The following is a 27,130-nucleotide window of genomic DNA, read 5'->3' on the forward strand; positions in this document are numbered from 1 at the left end:
AAAAGTATCAATGGTATTTTATTGGTTCTATTCCAGGTAAACACATTTAACGAGATTGCAAGTGGCAATGCTGTTAAAGTTAGACTGAAAATCCCCCCAGATAGAATGTCTGTGGCTTGGTGCAATAGTTGGTCTTGACAGCCTCGTGTATACAGTCACTATAGTCAGTATTACACTTGCCACACTTGCAGCTTATGGCAACAGGGTAGGAGAAATAAGGAGCAACATGGTGTGGGCACCCTGGTATTTCCACAGTTCTGTAGATAAAGTCTCTGTATGTACAAACATCCTGGGAGAGTACAGATTTGGGAAGAAACAGCTTGCCATTGATATCCTATGGAAAGAAAAGAGATCATAACATGATAAATTTCATACTACTTTAGATAGTACAATAAAAGACCATAATTTACTGATATTACCTTTATTTCAGTGATGACCTACAGAGGACTCTTGAGCTCTGTTAGGCAATACTAGCTTAACACATCTACACTTAGCCCCTCAGAGACTTCCCCCCAAAAAAGACACTTTATTCTTATTTACCTTTGATCATGAGAACAAAATAAGGTTTAAATCAGTTGGGGGTAGACTGTTACAAATGTATGTGTACTTCTTTTTCTGAACAGAGTCACATTATTATAATTCTGAAAACAATGCTCTTGGCTTCCCAAAGAGACAGCACCATTGGATTTGGAAAATGATGCTATGATTTATCTCACTGACTTTCTAAATATCAACAGACCAGTTTAGGCCTATATAATTTACAGCTAAAAGAAGTACAGTGAACAACATACCCGTGTCATACAATACCCGGCACAGATGGTGGTGTTGATGGTTAGGCAATAGGCACACTCTCTCCTATCCACGAACATTGTATATTCAGTTGGAATACAAAAAGATGCTGCTTGCCCATATGCAAGAGCGAAAAGCACGGAGAGCAGGATGATAGCATTCATGCTGAATCAAAGATAAAAATCACAGAACTCATTACATGTATCCTTTCTGTACATTCTGTGGAAAGCTTATGCACATATATATGTATGTGTGTGTATACATATACAATAATGAGAACAGCTAAAATATATTGAATGGTTACTTATCTCTGAGCCCTACATAAGGTGTTTTTACATATCCAATCTTCTCAAACCTTCTCATATACAGTCAAATGCAGCTATGACCCTGTACACCCATAGTACAGAAGCTAATATCTTAGAGGTCTTGGCTAGAAGTACCACTGAGCTCCCCTGGGAGGTGACATGGAAGCTTACGATATCACAACTGAAAACTGACAGCTTTCTGCTAACTAAGTGTGAAATAATTCATTCATTGGAGCTGTAATAAAATGCCTGTCATTATAAGAAGTAAATTAATAAATATTCTTTAGGAAGGGGCTTTCCCAGAATTATAAGTTTCTAAAAATGTTGGTTCAAAAGTTTAAAGGGTTCTTATAATTAGAGATGGAAAGAAACCAAGAATAATCATAACCAAACTTTAGTACCACCCAGTATATGTAATCTTGCCTATAATTCTACCATTGCTAGTCAAGGAAGCAGGAGGTCCTGGAAAGTTGAGCTAAAATTACGACTGGTGTTAAGTAATAATACCAGTTAGAAGGCCCCTTCTGAATTCTTAAGGTATTCTTTTAGGGTTGAAAAAAATTGAAGTTGAAATAAAAGATCATTTTATATAGAAGTTGTATGACACTCATTATTTAAAGTATATAGAGAGCCAAAAAACATAGTTTGACACATTTAGACTAACCCAGTCAAGAAAGCAGATTCATTAGCAGTTTGGGCTGTATGGGAGGCAGCAAAGGGGCCACTGAGCACAACATTCATCTCAGTGAGCCTGTCTAATGAAGAAGCTGTTCAGGATCAGTGAACATTGTAATGATCTGGGGAATGTTATGACTTATAATTATTTTGGTTCTGCTACTGAAAGAGGGTAATCAAATTTCAGACTTTTAGATGTAGGTTGATCACCTCTAAGATTAAGAAGACTTTTTATTTCCTTTTACTAATATTGTTCAACTAGCTAGGTATGTTTGGACTTTTTTCTTCTCAATTATCGTTGCTAGTAAATATGTGTGTGTGTGTGTGTGTGTGTGTGTGTGTGTGTGTGTGTGTATACATATACATAGTCCTCACTGAATATTCACTGACTGCTGAGATGGCTCGGAGGCAAAAGCATTTGCTTCTCAAGCCTGACAACCTGAGTTCAGTCCCTGGAACACACATGGTAGACTGAGTGAATAGACTCCTTCCTGGAAGTTGTCCTCTGACCTCTATATGCATGCTGCAGAGCTTCCTAGAACCACCACCCCACAATAAATAGCTGTAAAAACATTAAAAGAAAATTATTCGCTAAACATTTTATTTAATCATTAAGAAAGAATCAAGATTTTCTCAAATCTGTCAATTGTGTCAACAACAATTTTAAGCTGCATACTTTAAAATCTCTACTTACTGAACCTTGTACATCAGTCTCAGGTAACCAGAATTTTGTCTTCAATAAATGTATAAGATGAAAATTAAAGTATTAACATAAGTTACTAAGGAGTAATTCTAAATGTCAACTTCTACAGTCATTTCAACAATCTCCTACTCCTAGCATAGGAATTGCCGAAATTGGATATACATACATGTACTGAGCATCTGGACTATGCGCTGAGAGATGCATTGATATAGTCCTTGACCCAAAACACCAACCGTTCAGGAAGAACCAAGTATGAGCACAAATGTAAAAATATAGTTTGTTCTAAGTTCTCTGAGAAAGTCCATGTTATGACTCTGATGCCCCACCCACTCCCACCCCATTTATCAGATTTCCTTACGTTTACTACACTTACGGATAGATAAGTGAAATAACCTTTTAGGAAAGTGTTTGGTGGTAAATTCTGTTAAACAAGGTATTACATATGTGAGCATCCCTTGCAGTATTTTTTAAATGTTTGCATTAGGGAGTAGATCATAAGAACTCTTGGTTTGATGCACTCTGATGTTGGACCCGAGCCTCACACATACTGAACCTCACATCCAGCTCTACAGTTAAAATACTATCCCAGTTGAAACCATAAGAATTTCTTTCCCAGAGAATCTGATTTTTGCAAAGTTTTTCATAAAAATACAAGCTCCCTCTATAGTATTCAGTTAGTTCTATTATATTAGTGATACAGATCTAGAGGATTCTCCAAGGGGTCTTGAAAATAGCGACCAGGAAAGTGCTATAGAATACTTGCCCTTGCTGCTCACATCTTTCCCCACCATCTTCACAGTTCTCCAATGGGTTTCACCACAGAAACGACTTCTAGCTCTATAGTTCTATATGAAATAGCATGTGTAGTAACCTATAATCAGAATACTGGCTCAGAACTTAAAGAGCAGAAATTTCCCATGGGTCTGTAAGAAACTGATGAAAATATTTAATCTTATTTATTCATCTGCTAGATAAAAACAGAGGAACACACCTGACCCTTCCAAAAATTGTAAGATAGGGTTGCAAAAATGACTCAGTGGCTAAGATCAAGTACTTCTCTTGTAGAGGACCTGAGTGCAGCTCTCAACACCCACATCAGGCAACTCACAACCCCTTGTAACTCCAGCTCCAGGAGATCGATGTTTCTGGCCTACACAGTCACCCTCATACACAATACACACATGCACACATAATTTTAAAAGTAATAAATTTCTTCTAAAATGTTTAAGATAAAAAAATTGTATTATAACTTTCCCCTATTGCTATCCTATTCAAGAGTGACACTGTTTTAAGATTCCCTTTTGGGTTTTTTGGTTTTGTTTTTTGGTTTTTGAGACAGAATTTCTCTGCATAGGCCTGGTTGTCCTGGAACTAGCTCTGTAGACCAGGCTGGTCTTGAACTCACAGAAATCCACCTGCCTCGGCCTCCTGAGTGTTGGGATTAAAGCATGGGCCACCATTGTCCAGCAAGACTCCCTTTTATAAATATAGAAGTTTAAGCTAACAAAAGCAAAGCATTTAAAAAGGCCCGGATCACCAGTCACAGTGCTTATATAATGCTGTGAAGATAAAGAATATGAATGATTCTATTTTACTTCTTTATTATAAATAAATAGTCTGTCAGTCTCCTGATGACAAATGAATAGTGTACATGACTTTCTCCTACTTACATTTCGACTTAAATGTTTTTATTACTTGAATAATCTGTGTATTTAATCCTCACAATTACTAATGGCCATCTTTGATAAAAATATATTCTGGGAGAGTTTTAGAGTAAATTCAGTTTTGAGTGTATACAGGGGTACCAGTGTTTTCATTACTGACAACATAACTTTCCTGTACCTCAATTTCCTCATCTATAAAAGGAAAATTAAACATCAAAAGATTACCAGGAAAGTCTTCACAGCACAAATAATCTGTGATTCTATGTTAAATTAGAATTAGTAATCTACAATGCTACTCTTACAAAAAATAATTCATATGAATCCTTCAGCTACATAACACTACAAAAAACAGTATTATTTGTGCTCCATATTTTCTTTCTGCTCTTAATATTTTCATTATTAAACACATTTCTCTCTGCTCTGCTAATATCTGTTATCTCTCTTTTCTACTTGAAGTCATTACTGCACAATGGAAAGAATCAATTTCTCTACTTCTGAGCAAACCCAGCATTTCACTAAAGCAGAATACTTTTTCAGAAAGAAAAATGTATTATATTAATAAGATATATGTATTGGATACTATCCAAGAGAGTTTCACTATCAAATAACTAAAAGTATCTTCTAACATGGGATGTCCCCGATAGTAATGAAAACACTGGTACCCCTGTGTACACTCAAAACTGAATTTACTCTAAAACTCTCCCAGAATATATTTTTATCAAAGATGGCCATTAGTAATTGTGAGGATTAAATACACAGATTATTCAAGTGATAAAAATCATTTAAGTCAAAATGTAAGTAGGAGAAAGTCGTGCACACTATTCATTCTTCATCAGGAGACTGACAGACTGTTTCCATCCTTTAAGTCAACGGAATCTCACCTCATCTGCCAATATGTGGTTCACTCTTCTTCATTCACTACTGCATGATTTGGAGCAATAATTAAAAACTTTAGTTCTGTCTCAGCATTTGCAATTTTTAAGTAAATACTCCAACTGTTAAAATAAAATGAAATGATAACAAAGGCATTTCATTTACAGGTCCTGCTCAGGGTAGACACCTACCTTACTTTGCATTGGCGAGTTGATGCTATGATGACCCAGACTCTGTTCATTTTATACCCTTCAGGATATTTTCCCTCTAATCCTCTTGTTTATATAATTGCATTTGAATTGCTGCTTTCTTATCTGAAAAGCATCTATTGAAAATTCATACTGAACCCCAAATAAAACTTGTTTATACAAACAGGTTCACAATATCTTCCCCCTGGAAACTCTGACATTATTATAGCATGCATCTTCCTCTCTCTTATTTCAAATATATCCTTTATTAATATCTATTCATGTTAATAACTGATATTATTATCTGTTAATATTAATAAAGAATAGACCATAGAGCAGTGGTGAAAAAAGTCCTGAGAGTGCAAATTTATTTGGGGCTTGAGGACTCCAAATGTCACTTATTTATGTAGAGATACATACATAAAATTATTCATCTATAAAACAAAGGTAACTTCTTTCTGGAAATTTAGGCCAACTGGTCAAAATGTTTTTTGTTTTGTTTTTTTCTTGGATTTTACAGGATGTTAATATAATTTACAGTGTGAAATGTTTCTTTGAGTAGCATGGCTAAATCTGGCAGGATGTAAAACTGACTTGAGATCAAATTCTGGCTTGGTCATTAACTAGCAATATCATTGGCATTCATGAGTTCTGCTTATTTCAGTTTCCTTACCTAGCAAAAAGTACATGTGTGTGTGTTTGTCATCCTAGAACTCAGGAAGCAGAGGAACAGAGTTCAAGGCCTGAATGGAGTATTATGTAGCATCATCCTGTCTCAGAAAATAATTAATATCAATGTTTATATCAGTGACACATAAGGACTCCATAAGAAATAGTTAATTTATAATAACACAGAAATATTTGTTTGATAAATATTTAGCCAATATATTCATTGATGTGTAAGTGGCTGGGCAAGTGTGTAGGTGATTACTTAACATTTGGAACTAATCCATACTTTTTCTCAATCTCTATACCAATGTATTAATTTTACTCATTTAATCTACTTTTTCCATATTGTAACTTAAGTACCATGCCCCAAACTTGCACTGGGCACTTCCAAATTGCCTTCAGGAAACAAAGTCCAGACTTGTTATCTCTTTTAAAGCCCCTCATGGTCTATTCTGGCTCCCTGGTTTTATCCTGCTCATCTATCTCCCAATCCTCCCTACATATCCAAACCACACCTTTTCTCTGCTTCCTGTCGTTTTAGACAAGCTGAGCTGAGTTAGCTATATTTTCCCTTTCCAGTTGGGAATATTCTGTTCCCTCTGTTGGAACACCTGCCCAAGGCTTCATCCCATGCCTCATCTCAGATAACTACTGTTCATCTTTCATGGCTTATCTGAGAAATACCACTTTTGCAAAATCTTCTCTGATTCTCCAAAGCTTTTCTAATGATTAGGGGTTTTAAGAGAATTAAATATATAGTATCCCTGGCATATGATAGATGCTGAATGAAATCCTAGATATTCTTAGAGGTTATTGAAAATCCCATTTGTCTTCACTTACTTTAACCTTTATTATTAATGTAAGTTACAGACAAAATATGATTTCTGGCATAGGTGAGTCTCCCCAAAGGGTGATGGCAAAGTCAAGACATAGTTAAGGAAAAACTTTAGGGAAAAATACATTTAACAGAGTTTAACTGAACAAAGAAAGACTCACAAATCAGACAGGGCTCTGAAAAGAAAAGGCTAGAAGAGCTCAGCAACACAACAAGCCAGGCAGCATCTGTGGACAGAAAGCAGAGGAAGGCAGAGGAATAGTCTGGCTGGATACTGTTCAAGGTGTGGCTTACATGAATATGTTCTGATCAGCTGGTTGCTCATGACTGATAAGGTTGACTGCTATGATTGACTAAGATAGCTATTTGCCACAAGTGTACTAATTGGATCTGCAGCTAGTTTACATACTAAATTTGGTTGCAGTTCACTAAGTAGGGACTCAGTCTGGAGGTGTTCCCAAACAACATAGAGTTTAACAGATATAAAACCAGAACAGGGACTACACATCTTCTAAATACAAGCTACTATCATCATAATCTCTAAACCACGCCTTGTACTAGAAATCTAGCAAACTACTCAGTACTGGTAAATTCATGATTATTGGAGGAGAGTCTATAACCATTAAATTACTAAACCACCATAATCCCTAACAACAATCTAAACATTTGTCCTCATACCCACAGGTAAGTGTAGTCTTCACCCCTCATCAAGGAAACTTCTCTTTGCAACAGACAGAAAACCACATCCAATCAAAATGCAGAGTTGTGTAGCCCAGTCCCAACAGATATATCTACAAAACACTCTCTTACCTAAGGCTCAGGGAACATTGTGGAAGAGGTGACAGAAAGACTGTAAGATCCAGAGGATCAGGGAGTTTGCCATGACTGGTGGCAAAGGGAAGGGGAGCAAAACATCTCAATTTTACTCCATGAAGACAGTGTCTTGGTGATAGTGCAGGGAAAGACAATAAGTCAGAGGAAAAAGTACTTCTAGATTGATAAGGTAGGCCTGAGTCCACGGAACCCAACACATCGTGGGTTCACACAGAAGAATACTAGAAAGAACAGAGATGCAGAGAATTCTGGAGCATGTCAGAGGATCTTTTTGCACTCAGATGAAAACTGATTGATGTACATATTTGAAAAAACTAGTTGAGGCTGAAGGGCAGGGGAGAATCCAGAGAAGATGAAAGAGAACCATCTAGACACATCCAGGCTGAGGCATGGCACCCTTTCCAACCTGCACCAGTGGCAATCTCCTAATTTATGGGGAATGAGGTCGGGTACTCAGAGGGTTTGCTTCAATTATGAGAGAGATTAGTCTTTAACTAAATGCTGTTCTGACCTTTTCTAACAACTCCTAAAGGGATCAACTATTTCCAAAAAGCACAACTTACAGAACAAAGGTGAAGAATATTGATAGGAATGCAGAAATATCTAGCACCCAACAAGGTATAATCTATAATATGTAGCATTCATTTAAAAAAAAACTCTAAAGAAGCAGGAAAGTACAATTCACAATGAAGAAGAAATTGATTAATTGAAATCAAGCCAGAACTGGTATATATAACAGAATTAATATATATAACAACAACAAACTAGGCATTCTATTCTAACCAATTTCCATAAATTCAAGTAACTAGGGGAAAGGCTAAGTAGAGTCATAAAGACAAAACTTAACTTCTAAAAATGAAAGCAACAATATTTTCATGAAAAATGCTGTAATGGATATATTTTATGTAACAGATTAGATATTTCAAAGGAAAAGATTAATGAAGCTGAAGATATTTAGTATAAGCAATTCTAAATGAAATACACAGTGAAAACAATTTGAAAAGATGACTAAGATTTGACAAATTCAGAAAAATGCCATGATTCTAAGCATAAGAAAGCAGTCTTCAAAAGAGAAGAACACAGAAAAAATTGAAGATGCAATGATTTAAAGGTTTACAGATGGGCCGGGTGGCAGTGGCGCACACCTTGAATCCCAACACTCTGGAGGCAGAGCCAGGCGGATCTCTGTGAGTTCAAGGCCAACCTGGTCTACAGAATGAGTTCCAGGACAGGCACCAAAACTACACAGAGAAATCCTGTCTTGAAAAACCAAAAGAAAAAGAAAAAAAAAGGTTTACAGACCTTATAAAAATAATAAGTCAGAACCAAAGACCCCAATGACTCAAGTATAAAATTATAAAGAAATCCAAACTAAAACATGTCATCACCAACATCAATGATAAAGAGAAAAGCCTTAAGAACAGACAGAAAGTTACACATAATGTAGAAAACATAAGGAGCTAACTTCTAATGAGAATGATAAAGCCTGAAGATTGTGGATCTGTGCTGAAGGAAAAAATTCTGTCAACGCAGAATTCTTCAATGAAAATCATCTTTCAAAACTGAAGGAAAAGTGAAAGAATTTACTGCCAGCAGGCTGGTCCAGGAGAGAATTATACTAGATCATAAATCAAGATCCACACTGAGGATTGAAATGCACTGGAAATGGTAATCATGCATGTAACTATAAGTAAGATATTCACACTATTACTAAAACACCTTTAAAAAATAATTGACTATTTTGGGAATCAGAAGGCTCCTCCAAAAGGCCAGATCACCCTAATAAAAAGGCCAGGAGTACTGCCTCCAGGACAAGCCTGTGGCCCTCACATCTCATTTCATCCACCCATCACCCACTGCTCTAGAGTCTGAAGCTCCAGTGTTTTTGGTTGGTATCTACCATGGCATCTCTCTAGCAGGGTGACTGATACTCATAAAGGTTTGAAAATACAAAGGCAGGTCCTCCTCCTGTACAAATCTCAGTGCTGTGACTGTTTCTCATCCTTTCCTACAATTGGAAGCTAATCAATCCCTCTCCCTCAAGAACAGTAGTCACCCAGAGGGTATGATCTGTGGAGTTTCACAGAGGGTGCGGAAACCTGCCCAGCCCACAGACTGCAAAGCTAAGTATGGCCAGCAGAGGTCCCTTGTAGGCAAAGAAGAGAAGCTACTAAAGTGAAGACAACTCTGGTAGATATGGACACTTACCTAACACAGGCTCAACATCTGGATAAGCAATAGCAAAACAACCTTCCACAATTCAGCTGACCCTTCCCATTTCCATGCACATAACCAGCAGTCTACAACTTGTGAAGATCCAGAAACAAGTTGCCTCAGCCCTTTATTAGTTTTTTTTTTATTTTTTAGGTTACACACACATACCATGCTTCCTTTCAATTATACATTATTACATTTTATTCCTCTTCATACATTCATCTAATTTTATCTTTTTTTATTTTTGGACAATCTTCATTCATTTCCTTTCATTTCTCTCTCTTCTTCCTTCATCCTTTGGAAAATGGAAGCCTTCTATGCTTGTCCTATTCCCCTCTCCACTATATTGTTAGCATTTGCTCTTGCTGTTGTTTAAAGAAATGTCATTTTATTCCCCTTTCTATGTTTATGAGAATCATTTCTTTTTTCTCCATTATTTCTAACCTTTTGTTATATTATTTCTATAACAATCTCTCAAATCCCCTTCTTCTTTTCATTTCTTTAAACTTGCTGCATTTCCTCACTTCTCAGACTCCTTCCTTTGTTGCTTTAATTTACTATTCCTGCATCATATTTAACATGATAGCACATATACACATACCAAATAACTCAGTCATTCCACTCCTAAGTATTGATTCAGGAGAAACATAAGCATGTGCCCATACACAGACTTGTATGCAAACATTCACAAAGCCTTTGTTTGTAATGAACTAAAATTAGAAATAACCTAGTGGTCATCCACAGTGACAAATAAGTCATGGCACATTAAAAGAATAGTTGTCAATAATAAATAGAAATAAGCCACTGACACAGCAATGTCAATGAATTTCCAAAATAGTTATTGTTTATGAGAAAAGCTGGATCCAAAAGATAAGTACACACTCTCTGATTCTGATAATAATAAATACAAACAAAAAGAAAATTAATGATTGCCCAGAGTTGGAGAAAAATAGATAAGGTCTAAGGGCAAAGTTACCCTGTAAGCCCCACTGACCCAAGGACAGACCACTTCTTGGAATGCGGGAGGTTGTGTTGATTGGTAGATAACAAGCCACATGTTTTTTCTCCCCTGAACAAGTTTGCTGGACCCAACCGCAGCAGGTGTGCTTGACTGGATGTGGGTGGAGGTACGCCAGCAGGAAGTAGGATGTAAGCTTGCCCCTGATTGGACCTAATGGAAAATACAGTGGCCTTGTGGTTTTGCCTTTTTAAGCCTCTGCAAAATGTGACTTGTTGCCATTTTCTGGGAACCTCAAAATGGTCTTGGCCAGAGTCCATCATCCTGTCCAGCATTTAATTAAAGCTCGCATCAAATTTGGCTCAAAAATCAAAAATTGGCTCAAAGGGGAAAAGATTACCAACAGGGCAGAGGACCATTAGAAATGAAAAAAAGTTACCTTGATTTAAGATGACTCACAGTATACATCTCATCAAATGTACACTTTAAATACATGCAGTGTTTGGGGTTGTGTAACTCCACAATTCTTCTGTGAAATTCTAACTTCTAGTATATTAGATTGCAATTAAGACTAAGTCATATTGGAATAGAAAAGGCCCCTTTCAATATGTTTGGGGGAAATTTAGACACAAACACATGAACTGGAGAATACCATGTGAAGATTAGAGTAAAAAGTCTACAAACTAAAGACAGCCAGGAGTAGGAGAGAGAAAACCAGCATAGGAAGTTTACTGTTCAATAATACCTAACAAAGCTGTTCTAAAGTCCAGTAGTACAAATGACCTACTTACTGCTCTGTTCCCCACACACGTACCCACGCACCTGAACACCGTTTGACTCACCATAGTCCTTTGAGCATGCCAGACTTGTTCTTGCAGCAGGGCTTTTACTCACTATTTGTTCCTTCTGAAGAGCCCTTTCATCATATTTTAGAATGACTTCCTCTTTATCATCTCAGCTTAATGAAAGCCTTCTTAGCCACCACATCTAACAGGGCACATTTTCTGCCATTTTTATCCCCTCATCTCATAACATGTATAATTTCCTGATATTAACTTGTTTACTATTTACTAATGTGTATTCTTTGTCCTCCCCTGCAAAATTGAATGTAAGCACCTTAAGAGGGAAGGGCTTTGTCTCATTCAGTCACATTGTAGTCTCAGAATTCAAATCAGCAAAAGCCATACATTAGGTGTTCAATAGATACTTGTTGGTTGTGTAAGTAAATGAAAACACTAGAGTACATAATTAAATTTATCCTCAAATTACTAAACACTCAGATATTCTATAGATGGCTTTAGGCAAAGCCGAGCTTAAAACAAGCTTTTTGACATCTTTTATATTACATTAACAGATTAATTCATTTTTGAAGGGAAAAAAATACCCACCCATCCTAAGTAGCTAAATCGGAGTATCATTATAATATGAAACAGATTTGTTATCACCCTCCCTTCCCCAGAGAATAGATGTTTTTCTAGTTTCTAATGTGATCTATTTCCATAAAACTCTAATCTGGAGGCAGCAGATTTTCTTTCACATCAATAGTTCCCTGTGAGAGTCACATTAGAATGACCTGCCATTTAAAACAAAGCCGTTTGTTTACCTAACTTCTTCTAATGTTTGCTTCACAGCCAATGCATACAACTCAAGTAGAGCTGGCCCTAATGTGATTGATCATTTTCTCCTCTAAAGCTCCTAAGTGGATGACAAATTTGATTTAAATATGGAACAAGTCAATTTGCTTCTCTCTTTTGGTAACAGATGAAAGTCCCTAATACACCAAATTTATATGAATTTACATGAGCTCTCTAAACTCTATTCAAAAACATTTTTTAAATTAAGGTCATATATAAATGTTAATAAGAATTGTTAACATTTCCTGTAATAAAATTCAGTGTTATAAAGATGAGCATCAGTGCTTCCTGTGTATCACCCAGTTCCTCTATTCCTTAGTATAATATTTTTCATTTCTACTTATATTACTTTATATAACCCCTCTGTAATTAGATATTTCTCTGGATGAATAATATGAGCAGAATTAATTGTACTCATAATAACAGGTGTAACTACTTCTCAGCAGCTAACCAACAATATGCTATTGATCTTACTAAAATTACCTTTTTCTTATCTTTGTTCTGCATATTTTTACTTTTAAAAGATGTTAGCAGCATTGTTATTTTCAAAAATCAATAAAAGATTCAGCTAGGAAATTAATCAGTAGTAACCAAGGAATAATCGGCCCATAATGCAATCAACTTTCCTCACTATATGTGTGTGTGTGAATTTTTCCCAGTGTTTAAAATTACCTTTAGTCGAGGATGATGGATATTCAGGAATCCATTAACTCATTTGTTCAGTAAGTCCCACATAATGGCAAAGCTACCCTCAAGATGTTCGTTCTTACCAGTCACTCACCAGGCCCACTGTAGTGGTTCATGTTGATGGTCGTCTGATCAAAATCATGCAGGGGAAGAACAAACTCTGAGCACATCTGTGAGGGAGTTTCTACACTGAGTTCACTGAGTGGTGAAGACTCATTTTAAATATGGCAGCACCATCCCTTTGGCTGAAGTTCCAAATTGGATAAAAAGGAAAAAGGAGCGGAGTACCAACATGCATCTCTCTCTGCTTCCTGACTACAGATGCAGTGGGATTCACTGTCTCATGTCCTGTCATCACGCCTTCTCCACCATGATGGAATTTACCCTCAAACTGTAAGCCAAAATAAGCTCTTCCTTCCTTAAGTTGCTTTTGTTCAGTATTTTGTCACAGCAATGAGAAAAGTAACCAATACACCCACTATCCTCACATATCTAAGCTAACAGCCCAGAACACTTTTGAGCCTCAGCCTCATATATCGAACTGCCTATATTAGGCATCTCTACCTAGATATTAAACAGGAACCTCAAATGTCATGTGGTCACCAACTGCCCCAGCTGGGCTGTATGTCTTCTTCTTGGGTCAGCATATTACCTTCTGGGCTTGCTTCTAGGAAAAGGCAGGAGAATCAAACAAAGTCAGCCGTTTTTGCCCCAAATCAATCAGGTTTAGTGAGCTTTCCCACATGTGAAGTAAAAGGAGGAACTATTCCTCAATAAAACCAAAAAACCACAAAAGACTTTCCATGCCTCACACAAGAGGAAGTCTCTCAGTCTTTAGCCCATTAACAATTGTTCTTATTTACTATCCACACTAGCCAACTCTTCCCCAAAGCCCTACATACCTTTTTTTTTCTTCCAGCCATCATACATTAAAATCCAGAACTGCATTCTTACTTCAAGGAATTAGGAAAAACAATAAAGTATATGAAACAACTGTTCAGATATTGGACAACAGATACAAGGCTGATACAGAAAGAATAAGAAACATAACTTAAGCCCTGCGATTTTCCTAGCTTGCTGCCTAGAGGCAGTTTCTAGGCCACAGCACAGAGAACAGAAACCAGACAGAGATGGGCAGTCCTGTTGAGTTAAAAAGACAAGTATAAAAGTTAAAAGAAGTTGAGTAACTAGAATTTTTAGGACAGAGTAATAATAGTTATAGTTAAGGCTGTTCCGAAAAAAAACAAGACAACTTTCAAAAAGATTAAGTTACCCAGGAGTGATAAAAATGTGGGTAAGAGCCAACTCCAGCATTCTGTAAGAAAATGCAACAAAATCCAACATACAAATTTGAATACATTAAAATGTAAAATCTACAATATTTGTCACACAATAAAAATTACTACATATGCAAAAAATAGCAGTATATGATACATAAAATCAATATATAGAAGACACAGAAATAGTGCAGTACACAGACAAAAGCTGTTTTCTTTTTTTTTTTTGCTTGTTTCCTCTCCTCCAGCTCCTCCCAGATCCTCCCCACTTTCCCACCCACCCAACTCCACACCCTTTCTTTCTTTAGAAAATAGGCCCCCAAAAAAAAGGAAAAAAAGAAAAAACACAAGAAACATAGAGACACATTCACATACCACATACACAAAAACAAAACCCACAAAAACATAAACTCAGAAACCATAATATACATGTGAAAGACCAGTAAGACAAAAAATTCCCAAAGCAATAGAAGACAAAAAGTCTATAAAAATAATATTGAGTTTGTTTTGCATTGACCATCTACTGCTGGACATGAGGTTAAGTGTGGTTAATATACTCAGTGAGACTCCAATGGAGAAAACTATTTCTTTCTTTTCAAGTAGCTTCTTGGTTAGGGATAGGAGCTTGTGTCCACTTCCCACTCTCAGCATGAGGATCCTGTCTGGCTTGATCCTGTGTAGGCCCTATGCATGCTGCCACAGTTTGTGAGTTCATATGTTCATCAGTCCTGTTGTGTCTAGAGAACACTATTTCCTTGGTGTTATCCATCACTTCTGGCCCTTACAATCTTTCTGCCTTCTCTTCCACATAGCTCCCTGAGTCTTGAAGAGAGAAGTATGATGAGGACATCCCATCTACAGCTGAGTTATTCCAAAATCTCTCACTCTCTGCACACTGTCCATTTGTGTATGTCTCTGTGTTAGTTCCCATGTATTCCAAGAGGAAGCTTCTCTGATGGCTGAGTGAGGTGCTAATCTGTGGGTCTAGCAGAATGTCATTACGAGTCATTGTATTGCTGTGTTCCTTTAGCAGACCAATAGTATTTGGTTTTCCCCTAGGCCCATGGCCTATCTAGTCTCAGGTTCTTGGCCATCCAAGCAGTGTCAGGCATGGGTTCTATCTTGTGGAGTGGGCCTTAAATTTAAGGTCAGTTTTCTTTAGGGGTGTAGTCCCTGATATGTGCTCCCAAAGGATAGTCCTGCACCTTTTCATATATGGGCAGCATTAATTGAACTCAGTGAATTATATTAAAGAGAGATGAAGTTGGAAGACGGGGAGAATATATTCATTACTTTCCTGCTTCTATGGTAGAATAATCTGACAAAAATCAACTTTGGTGAGAAGAGTTTGTTTTGCCTTATAGTTCCATAGGGATAAAGTCTACCATGGCAGGGAAACCATGGTAACAGACAAGAAAGGAAAGGTGATAAGAGCAGGAAGCTGGCTGAACACATTTCATCCACACACAGGAAGCAAGAATGAGAAAAGGAAGCCCAGACTTTCTACTGTCAAAGCATGTGACATACTTTTAGCAAGGCTTCACCTACTAAAGGTTCCATAACCTTCCCAACAGGGTCACTAATTAGGGAACAAGTATTCAAATTCACAAGCCTAAGGGGATATTTCTCATTCAAATAACCACAGGGGAAATCGGGGGGGGGGGGGGGGGGGGGGGAGGAGGGGGGGGAGAAAGTGGGAGAATGTGACAAAAATACACTCGATGTATGTATGAAATTCTAAAGAAATAATTTTTCTTAAAAGAAAGAAAAAATGGCCACTGGAGTAATCAAGCAAGTAATATGGGTACTGCCGATATTGAGAGTACTTCCAAGATAGTAAAGAGGTGTCTGAAGACAGAAAAGTATGTAAAATGAATCTGGAACTAGGGAACTCATAAACACCAGTCATCATCTGAAGTCTCACCTATACTAAAAGTTAGGTGTCATGATGAATGACTGTAACCCCAGCAATCAGAAAGCTGAGGAATAAAACCACTAAAAATTTGAGGACAGTCTGGTTTACAAAGCAAGACCTTCCAGCTCTCTTCCATTAAAATGTATAATGTTTCATCTCATCTAGTTCTTATTGTAGCACTCTGAAGCACACAAATGGCCAGGCCTCTCTCCTGAGGAATTTCAAACTGCTAGTTCTACCCACAGAACACTCTAAACAGTCCTAATGGCCAGCCTCAGCCCCAACCCTGCAGAGTAAAAAGCACAAGCTCAGGTTTTGGAGTCCCACAAATCCATGGGCTTACCCCAAGCTCTGGATTTGAAATCTCACCAATCCCCACCATGGAAATCCACCCCAGAAATCCCATATAAACCCTGTCTTCTGCTCAGTTCTCTGCTGCTTCTTACCCAAGCAGAGGCAGCCACTGTTGTGGATTCTTCCCTCCCAATAAATCTCTTGTGTGAGGTTTGTTGTGTGGTATGACTTTGTGGTATTCCTTGGCTCCTGACTGCCAGGATACATTTCCACCCAGAGCTGTAATACAATTAAAATATCACTCCAATAAGTTTATTAGGAATTGAAAGGCAGAGTTAGGGACAGCTAATCAAACCCCACACTAGTAACACATTTATGTCACCTATAGTCTGAACTGAAATAGTTCCTCTAATTAAATGTAATCCAATAAAGTATATTGGTTTTTAGTGAGGAATTAATATATAAAAATCTCAGATACAATTATAAGGGACAAAGAACTTTTTAATGTAATAGTTATTTAGCAAAGAGTAGGAAGATTCAGCAATGTAAATAATATTGTTGGTGGAAAAAAAACTCTACTTTTTGAAACTGTACGTCATTTACATACTATTGATTTTATGAGAAGTAATTGGGGGAAAGGGATTCTTTTTCCAAGTCATAGTCCAAACATAGACTTCTTTTAACTACATAAAAAGCTGTACCAAGCAAATAACTTTTTTTTAATTAAACAGTAATTGGAAATTGACAGAATGACAATTTGCTCTATGGATTTTACTGATTTGTTAGTTTTGGGGTTTTTTGTTTTGTTTTGGGTTTTGGTTTTATTTGTTTTTTGGTTTTTGGTTTTTTTTTGAGACAGGGTTTCTCTGTGTAACTGTCCTGGAACTCCCTCTGTCAACCAGGCTGGCCTCAAACTCAGAGATCCACCTGCCTCTGCCTTCCAAGAGCTGGGATTCAAGGCATGTGCCACCACCATCTGGCTTAAATTTGCTAGTTTTATGAAACATGCTCGTTAACAAAATATATTTAGTCAAAGAATATATTTTCAACTTCTATTTATTATTGATTATATGGTAATATTTATGTACTATGTAAATTATGCATATGCCTACATAGGTTAAAGGTAATATTTTACAACTATTTTCTAACTTTAATTGTTTTTACAGTCCACAAGTTAAAGATATGTTAAAATTAAATGATCTTTTTGGTCCTTTTAGTTCTAATCCCTGATTTCATAACTGAAATGCTGTTAAGCCTTACCTTTCTTTTCTGCCATTTTCTGTTTGTAACCCACAGCTGACCTGTCACTGATGTTCTTAATGTACTACTACAGTTTAAATTCAGGTTGCCTAAATTATGAATAATACATCTCTAACCTTTGTATCAACCAAAGCAACTTGCTCTTTGACATCATTAAATTATATTTATATGAAGTAGAAGACATTTTATTACCAGCTAGAGTGATGAAGTTATGGATATTTGTCTTAGGACAGGCATTAGGCCTAATCCAAAAGCCTGGAACTTAAATTTCCAATCTAAGAATTTTTCAACTTTTACAGAACTACTTTGATGACTACAATAGCCTTATCCTGATTGTTATCCTTTGTGATTTTCCTAAAACAAGTCCTTTACTCTACTGAGAAGATAAATGGCAGGATTAGAAGACCTTATACTTCATAATCTTTGAAAATTTAAATTTCAAAAAATGGTATCTTAAACAATAGTCTTTCTTTGCTCAAACTCTATTCCATTTTCTAAATCAAAACTGTAACACAACAGTTGACACTTACAGTCCTACAAAAATAAACCAAGATTGATTTTCCTAACTAGCTGCTCAGGTGCAGGCCACACCAATCAGAAGATCAGAGACCCCCTGCTGCACTGAAGGCTAAGCTAACCACCAGAAAGCCAACTCACAACTTGGACAGAGACTCCCTACTAGATCAGAGGTCATGCCAGCTGCCAGAAATCCAGGCCACAAAGACTAGAAAACCAAAGACAAAAAAGAAACCAAGGAACAAAACAACCATCCAACAAAGACAAACGCAGAAATCAGTGACTAGAACTAATCATCCCAAACCTAGATGCCTAAATGCCAGTGTGAAAATATAATCAACAACAGCCAGGGCAATAGGGAACCACCAGAACCCAGCTATCCTACGACAGCAGGACCTGAATATTCCAACACGGCTGATGCACAAGAAAATGATCTTAAAAACAACTTTATGAAGACAGAGATCCTTAAAGAGGAAATGAAAACCTCCCTTAAAGGAATCAAGGAAATGACGAAGATGATGATGAAGAAGAAGAAGAAGAAGAAGAAGAAGAAGAAGAAGAAGAAGAAGAAAAAGAAAGAAGATATCAACAAATCCCTTAAAGAAAGCCAAGAAAAAGAAAATATTCATGGCATGAAAATCAAAATAGAAGCAATAAAGAAAACACAAACTAAGGGATTCAGGGAATGGAAAATCTGGGTAAAGAAACAGGAACTACAAATTCAAGCATCACCAACACAATACAAGAGATGGAAGAAAGAATCTCAAGCACTGAAGGTATAATAGAAGAAACAGATTCATCAGTCAAAGAAAATGTTAAATCTAAAAAACTCCTAACACAAAACATCCAGGAAATCTGGGACATCATGAAAATACCAAACCTAAAAAAAATAGGAATAGAAAAAGGAGAAGAATCCCAGCTCAAAAACCCAGAATATAATCTAAAAAAATCATAGAAGAAAATTTCCCTAACCTAAAGAAGGACTTGCCTATAAAGATACAAGAAGCTTACAGAATACCAAATAGATTGAATGAGAAAAGAAAGTGTCCCTGCCACATAATAATCAAAACTCTAAACATATAGAACAAAGAAAGAATATTAAAAGCTGCAAGGGGAAAAAAATCAAGTAATATATAAAGGCAAATCTATACGGACTACACCCAACTTCTCAACAAACTCTAAAATCCACAAGGACCTGGACAGATAAGTGTCTTTCAGACTCTTAAGAGATCACAGATGCCAACCCAGACTAATATACCCAACAAAACATTCAATCACTATAGATGGAGAAAACAAGATATTCCATGATGAAGTCAAATTTAAGCATTTTTTTTTTTTTTTTTGGTTTTTCGAGACAGGGTTTCTCTGTGTAGCTTTGCGCCTTTTCCTGGAACTCACTTGGTAGCCCAGGCTGGCCTCGAACTCACAGAGATCCGCCTGGCTCTGCCTCCCGAGTACTGGGATTAAAGGCGTGCGCCACCACCGCCCGGCAAATTTAAGCATTATTTATCCACAAATCCAGCCCTAAGAAAAACTCCAACCCAAGGAAGTTAACACCCATGAAAACACAGGCAATAGATAATCTCACACCAGCACAACTCAAAGAAGGGAAACACACACACACACACACACACACACCACCACCACCACCACCACCACCACCACCACCAACATAACAATAGAAATAAACAATCAGTGGTCATTAATCTCTCTCAATAACAATGGACTCAAATTGCCAATAAAAATAAACATGCTAACAGAATGGATACGAAAACACAATTCATCTTAAACACACCTCAACATCAAAGATAGACATTACCTCAGAGTAAAGAGTTGGAAAAAGATTTTCCATTCAAATAGACCTAACAAGCAAGCTGGTATAACTATCCTAGTATCTAACAAAATAGAATTCAAACCAAAATGAATCAAAAGAGATGGGGAAGGACATTTCATACTCATTAAAGGAAAAAAAATTCACCATGATGACATCTGAATTCTGAACATCTATGCCCCAAACGCAAGGGCACCCACATTTGCAAAAGAAACATTACTAAAGCTTAAATCACACAACATTAAGAGTGGGAGATTTCAACACCCCACTCACGCTCATCAATGGACAGGTCATCCAGACAGAAACTAAACAGAGAAATAATGGAACTAACAAACGTTATGACTCAAATGGAGAAAAAAGATATCTACAGAACATTTACCCAAACACAAAAGAATATATCTTCTTCTCAGCACCTCATGGAACCTTCTCCAAAACTGACCATATACTCAGTCACAAAGCAAGTCTCAAAAGATACAAGAAAATTGAAGTAACCCTTTGTATCCTATCACCATGGATTCAAATTGGATCTCAACAATAGAAAACCTATATGAACTCATGGAAACTAAACAACTCTCTACTTAATTATCACTGGGTCAATGAAGAAATAAATTAAAGACTTCTTAGAATTCAATGAAAATGAATATACAACATACCCAATCTTATGAGACACAATAAAAGCAGTACTAAAAGGGAAGTTCACAGCACTAAAAGAAATAAGAGAATTCTCATACTAATGACTTAACAGCACAGTTGAAAGTTCTAGAGCAAAAATAAGCAGATACACCCAAGAGAAGTAGACCATAGGAAATAAACTCAGGGCTGAAATCAGTAAAATTGAAACAAAAAGAGACCAATACAAAAAAAAAAATCAATAAAACAGAGTTAGTTCTTTGAGAAAATCAACAAGGTAGACAAACCCTTATCCAAACTAACTAAAAGGCAGAGAGAAAATATCCAAACTAACAAACTCAGAAACGAAAAGAGGAACATAACAGATACTGAGAAAATGCAAAGAATTAGGTCATTTTTCAAAAACCTGTACTCCACAAAATTGGAAAATCTAAAAGAAACGTACAATTTTCTCTACAGATACCACTTACCAAAGTTAAATCAAGATCAGATAAACAATTTAAACAGATCTACAATCTCTAAGGAAATAGAAGCAGCCATTAAAAGTCTCCCAAACAAAAAAAGGCTAGGGTCAGATGGTTTTACCTCAGAATTCTATCAGACCTTCAAAGAGTTAATACCAATACTCCTCAAATTATTCCACAAAATAGAGAAGAAGGAACACTGCCAAATTCATTTTATGTGGCCACGGTCACCCTGATATTCAAATCATACAAAGAGTTAACAAAGAAAGAGAATTACAGACCAATTTCCCTCATGAACATAGATGCAAAAGTACTCAATAAAATACCCACAAACCAAACACATCAAAAAAGATCATCCACCACAATCAAGTGGGTTTCATCCCAGAGATGCAGGGATGATTTAACATACAAAAATCTTTTAGTGTAATCTACCATTTAAACAAAGTGTAAAAAAAAACATTGCATAATCATCTACTAGATACTGAAAAAGCCTTTGACAAAATCCAACATCCCTTCATGATAAAAGTCTTGGAGAGATACAAGGGTCATAGCTAAACATCATAAAGGCAATATACATTGAGCAGATAGCCAACATCAAATTAAATGGAGAGAAATTTAGAGTGATTTCATTAAAATCGGGGAGAAGATAAAGCCCACTCTCCCCATATCTATTCAATAGTACTTAGAGTTCTAGCTAGATCAATAAGGAGACCAAGGGGATACAAACCAGAAAGGAAAAAGTCAAAGTGTCACTATTTGTAGATGATATGATAGTACACATAAGCAACCCAAAAAATTCACCCAGGAAGTTCTACAGCTGATAAACACCTTCAGCAAAGTGGCTGGACACAAAATTAACTAAAAAAAAAATCAGTAGCCCTCCTATATACAAACAATAAACAGACTGAGAAAAATATCAGGGAAACAACACCCTTTACAACAGCCACAAATAATATATCTTGGTGTAACTCTAACCAAGCAAGTGAAAGACCTGTATGACAAGAACTTCAAATCTTTGAAGAAAGAAATTGGAGAAGATATCAGAAAGATCTCCCATGCTCATGGATCAGTAGGATTAACATAGTATAAAAATGGCCATCTTACCCAAAGCAATCTACAGATTCAACACAATCCCCATCAAGATCCCAACACAATTCTTTCCAGACTTTGAAAGAACAATACTCAACTTGATATGGAAAAACAAAAAACCCAGGATAGCTAAAACAACCCTGTACAATAAAAGAACTTCAGTACGTATCACCATCCCCGATTTCACACTGTACTACAGAGCAATAGTAATAAAATGGTACTGGCATAAAAACAGACAGGACGATCAATGAAATCCAACTGAAGACCCAGAAGTAAAGCCACACACCTATGGACATGATTTCTGACAAGGAAGCTAAAATTATACAATGGAAAAAAAAAAGCATCTTCAACAAATGGTGTTTATCAAACTGGATGTCGGCATGTAGAAGAATGAAAATAGATCCATGTCTACCACCCTGCACAAAACTCAAGTCCAGGTGAATCAAAGACCTCAACATAAAACCAGATACACTGAACCTGAAAGAAGTGAAAGAGGAGAATAAAGCCTGAATGCACTGGCACAGGAGACAACTTCCTGAACAGAACACCAATCATGAAGGTTCTAAGATTGACAATTACCAAATGGGACTTCATGAAACAGAAAGGCTTCTGTAAGGCAAAGGACAGTGTCAAAAGGACAAAATGGCAGCCCACAGAATGGAAAAAGATCTTCACCAAACCCACACCTGACAGAGAGCTAATATCCAAAACAGATAAAGAACTCAAGAAACTAGACATCAAAAAACAATCCAATTAAAAAAGGTACACATCTAAACAGAATTCTCAACAGAGGAATCCCAAATGGCCAAGAATCACTTAAAGAATTGTTCAATATCATTAGCAATCAGGGAAATGGAAATTAAAAGGACACTGAGATCCATCTTACACCTGTCAGAATGGCTAAAATCAAAAACACAAGTGACAGCTCATGCTGGCAAGGATGTGAAGCAAGGGGAACATTCCTCCACTGCTGGTGGAGTGCAAACTTGTACAGCCACGTGGGAAATCAATATAGCAGTTTCTCAGAAAACTAGGAATCAATCCACCTCAAGACTCAGAGCTTTACCACTCCTGTGCATATACCCAAAAGATGGTCCACCATACCACAAGGACACTTGCTCAAATATGTCCATAGCAGCTTTATTCGTAATAGCCAGAAACTGGAAACCACCTAGATGTCCTTAACTAAAGACTGGACAAAGAAAATGTAGTACATTTACACAATGGAGTATAACTCAGCTGTTAAAAACAATGACAGGAAATTTTCAGGCAAATGAATGAAATGAAACTAGAAAAGATCATCCTGAGTGAGGTGACCCAGAAAGATAAACATGGTATGTACTCACTCCTAAGTGGATATTAGCAGTTAAGTAAAAGATAATCATGCTACAATCCACAGACCCAGGGAAGCTAAGTAACAAGGAGGGCTCAAGGAGGGTGAGATGCATGAATCTCACTGTGAATGGGAAATAAAATAGACATCATAGGTGGACAGGGGTGGAGGGGGAGGTCTGGATGGGGGATGGGTATGGGAACAGGAGGGATCAGGTCGGGAGAAGATGGAAGGAGAGAGTACTAGGAGAGATGACTGGAATCTGGGGACATCTCTCAGAAGAGCTAGAAACCTAAAGTAATGAAAACTCCCAAGAATTTATGAAGATGACCCTATCTAAAACTCCTAGCTATAGGGCATACAGAGCCTGGATGGACCGGTCATCTCCCATAACCAGGCAAGACTTCCAGTGGAGGGAGTGGGATACCAATCCAGCCACAAAACCTTTGACCTACAAATTTGTCCTGCCTCTAAGATGTTCTGGGGTAAAGATGGTGCAGAAAAGTCAATGAAACAAAATGATTCCTAATGATATTCTGCTATACTCATAGATTGGTGCCTAGCCCAACAACTGCCATCAGAGAGGCTTCAGCTAGCAACTGATAGAAACAGATGCAGAGACCCATAGCCAAACATTAGGTGGATCTCAAGGAATCCTGTGGAAGCCATGGCTAGGGCATCATAAGAAAACTCACAGAACCAACTAACCTGGGCTCATAGGGGCTGACAGAGACTGGACCAACAACCAGAAAGCCTATATGGGACTGACCTAGGCCCTCTGCACATATGTTACAATTGTATAACTTTGTCTTCTTGTAAGACTCATAACAGGGGCTGTCTCTGACTCTGTTGCCTGCTTTTTGAACCCTTTCCTTCTACCAGGTTGCCTTATCCAGCCTTAATAGAAGAGGAGGTGCCTAGTCTTACTGCAATTTGATATAACATGGCTGGCTTGATATCCATGGGAGGCCCACCTGTATCCGAAGAAAAACAGAAGAGGGTTAGATAGGAAGGGACATGGTAGTGGAGAGGAACTGGAAGAAGAGGAGGGGAGAAACTTTGGTTGGGATGTAAAAACAAAAAATAAACTTTAAAAAATTGAGAGGAAAGGCAACAATGAAATTTGATGTGGTGATGAGAATTATCTGTGTCTTCCTGAGTGTAGTAATACAACAAGTGAATAAGATTGTTTAGGTGTGTTTAAATTAGAAGTAAATTCTGAGCCGGGCAGTGGTGGTGGTGGTGCACACCTTTAATCCCAGCACTCGGGAGGCAGAGGCAGGTGGATCTCTGTGAGTTTGAGGCCAGCCTGGGCTACAGAGCGAGTTCCAGGACAGGCTCCATAGCTACACAGAGAAACCCTGTCTCGGGGGGGGGGGGGGGAGAGTAAATTCTGTGTGTTTCAAAAAAGGGGGGAGGTGAATACTCCCTTGAATCACTTTGTTCCTAGATTTCCATAATTCCTTACTCTCCTTAGGCTTTTCCTTCCTCTACTAGCCCCTCTTTCTTAGGCAATCCCCCTTTTCAGATGTCCCTGCTTCTAGTATTAACTCCTTTCTATTCTATAATTACATATTCATTATATGTAGAAAGTGTGTTTCTAGTTCAAGACTTGAATTTTTTAAGATTTTTTTGTTTTATTCTGTCTGTCTCTGTGTCTCATCTGTCTCTGTCTCTGTGTGTCTATGTGTGTGTATGTTTTCGAAAGCCCATAGAGACCAGAAGAGGGCAGCAGATCCCCTCAAACTAGAGTTCGAGGCAGTGTTGTTGATGCCAGAAACAAAACTGGGGTCTTCTGGAAAAGCGTAAGGCACTGCTAACCTCCGAGTCATCTCTCAAACCCTAGCCAATGGCACTTTAAATGGTACCTATATGCCAATAATTACTAAATACTGACCCTTCTGGAGTATTCAAGATTTGTCTAATATTTCCACTAGATAGCTCTGATGTTTCTAACATTATACATTACCAACAGTACTTCAAATTCAGTTTCTTCAGGATGGAGACGTAACTTAGTGGTAGACTGTCTGACTAGCATGTATCAAATCTTGAGTTCTGTCCCTGTATTAGTTACTTTTCTATTGCAGTGATAAAACACCAAGACTAAGGCAACCTACAGAAGGAAAATGTTATCTGGGCTTACAGTTCCAGAGGGATAAGAATACAACATGGCCAGGAAGTGGAAAGCATGGTGGCTAGGCAGCAAGCTGAGAGCTCACATCTTGAAGAGAATGTAAACTAGAAATGGTGCAAGTCTTTAAACTTCCAAAGCCCGTCTCCAATGGCACACTTCTTCCAGTAAGACCACACCTTTTAAGCTTCCCCAGTGCCACCAACTTGGAAGCAAGCATTCAAATGCCCCAGAGCATGGAGGATATGTCTCATTCAAACTGTCACAACCCCCAAAACAGAGAAAAAAAAATCAAAATTCACATTCTCCTCTTATTCTTACCTCCAGCAAGGCCTTTTTTGGCATCTGTGACTCTTCAGAAGTCTGTGGCCTATAAGAAATATTAAGGATACTCATATTTGCTTCAAAGCTGATATAATATCCACTAAAATCAGTAATCTATAAAATAAATTCTGGGCCAGCAAGATAGTTCAACGAGGAAAGGCATTTGCCACCAAGCCTGACAACCAAAGTTCAATCTTTGTGCCCCAAATGATAAAACCAACTTCCATACATGTGCAGTGGTACATGTACACACATACACATACACACACACACACAATAAATAAATAAATGAATGAATGAATGTAATAAAGTTTAAGACAAAATCAGTAACTCCTGTAGATATAAGGCTACTACAGGCTTCAATGACTTAACAAGGGAAAATTCTTATAAGGCTATTGTCAGATACTGCCACCAAAGCCACATCAGGGGTTCAATAGTTGTATCAGATTTAGTTCCATTAAAGGCTAATGTATTTCCTTCACAAAGTAGCCACTGTATTTATCAAAATACTTGGATTTTCTAATAGTCTTCTAAATTAAATTTATCCTCTCACAATAGAATCACTTTTCTAGCTACCTTGTAAAAGTCACAGCATGGGACAGAGCATGAAGACACAGCAAGAAGCTCCATGCCCAAAGAGACACAGAAAAACATGTATCCCCTAAGCCCAACTCATTCTAAACTCTTAATCAAATGAAATCAATCCTTTAATAGTAGTCAAGACAAAAGGAGTTTCCAACCAGCCAAAAATAGAAGCTTCTTCCTAAGATAATCTCTAACATACTCTTAATTTCTTAAATTGTTGATTAATAATATAGTTCCCTTATAAAAATTTCAAAATTAAGTAATCAAATTTAAAATGATCTCATTTTCTTATATTCCACCCAGACCTTCTTCCCCACTGCAAATCTCCTTTATCTGCCCTGTGATCCCATTATCTTGTGTCTCCAGCCAACTCTCCTCCCTCCCATGCAGCTATTCGTTTCTACTACAGTTCAGGAGGGCTTTGTAGCAGGCCAACACTGTCCCCTACTGTTC

At 37.4% G+C, this 27,130-nt stretch overlaps 1 protein-coding gene across 2 annotated transcripts; it reads right to left on the minus strand.

Moving 5' to 3' along the window:
* On the minus strand, nucleotides 1-26,415 carry Tshb (thyroid stimulating hormone subunit beta). 2 transcript variants are annotated; one of them, XM_059265976.1, is made up of 3 exons: nucleotides 26,090-26,415; nucleotides 792-954; nucleotides 1-334 (listed from the first exon to the last, which is right to left on the minus strand). In XM_059265976.1, the coding sequence occupies exons 2-3, from the start codon at nucleotides 951-953 to the stop codon at nucleotides 80-82; spliced, it is 417 nt and encodes a 138-aa protein (XP_059121959.1). In that variant the 5' UTR covers nucleotide 954; nucleotides 26,090-26,415; the 3' UTR covers nucleotides 1-79. The 2 variants fall into 2 exon arrangements, with proteins under 2 accessions (XP_059121959.1, XP_059121958.1); XM_059265975.1 differs by lacking the exon at nucleotides 26,090-26,415 and having other exon boundaries at nucleotides 792-2,748.
* Nucleotides 26,416-27,130: the final 715 nt, after the last annotated feature.

This window comes from Peromyscus eremicus, chromosome 6 (assembly GCF_949786415.1).
Source record: "Peromyscus eremicus chromosome 6, PerEre_H2_v1, whole genome shotgun sequence".
Lineage (NCBI taxonomy): Eukaryota > Metazoa > Chordata > Mammalia > Rodentia > Cricetidae > Peromyscus > Peromyscus eremicus.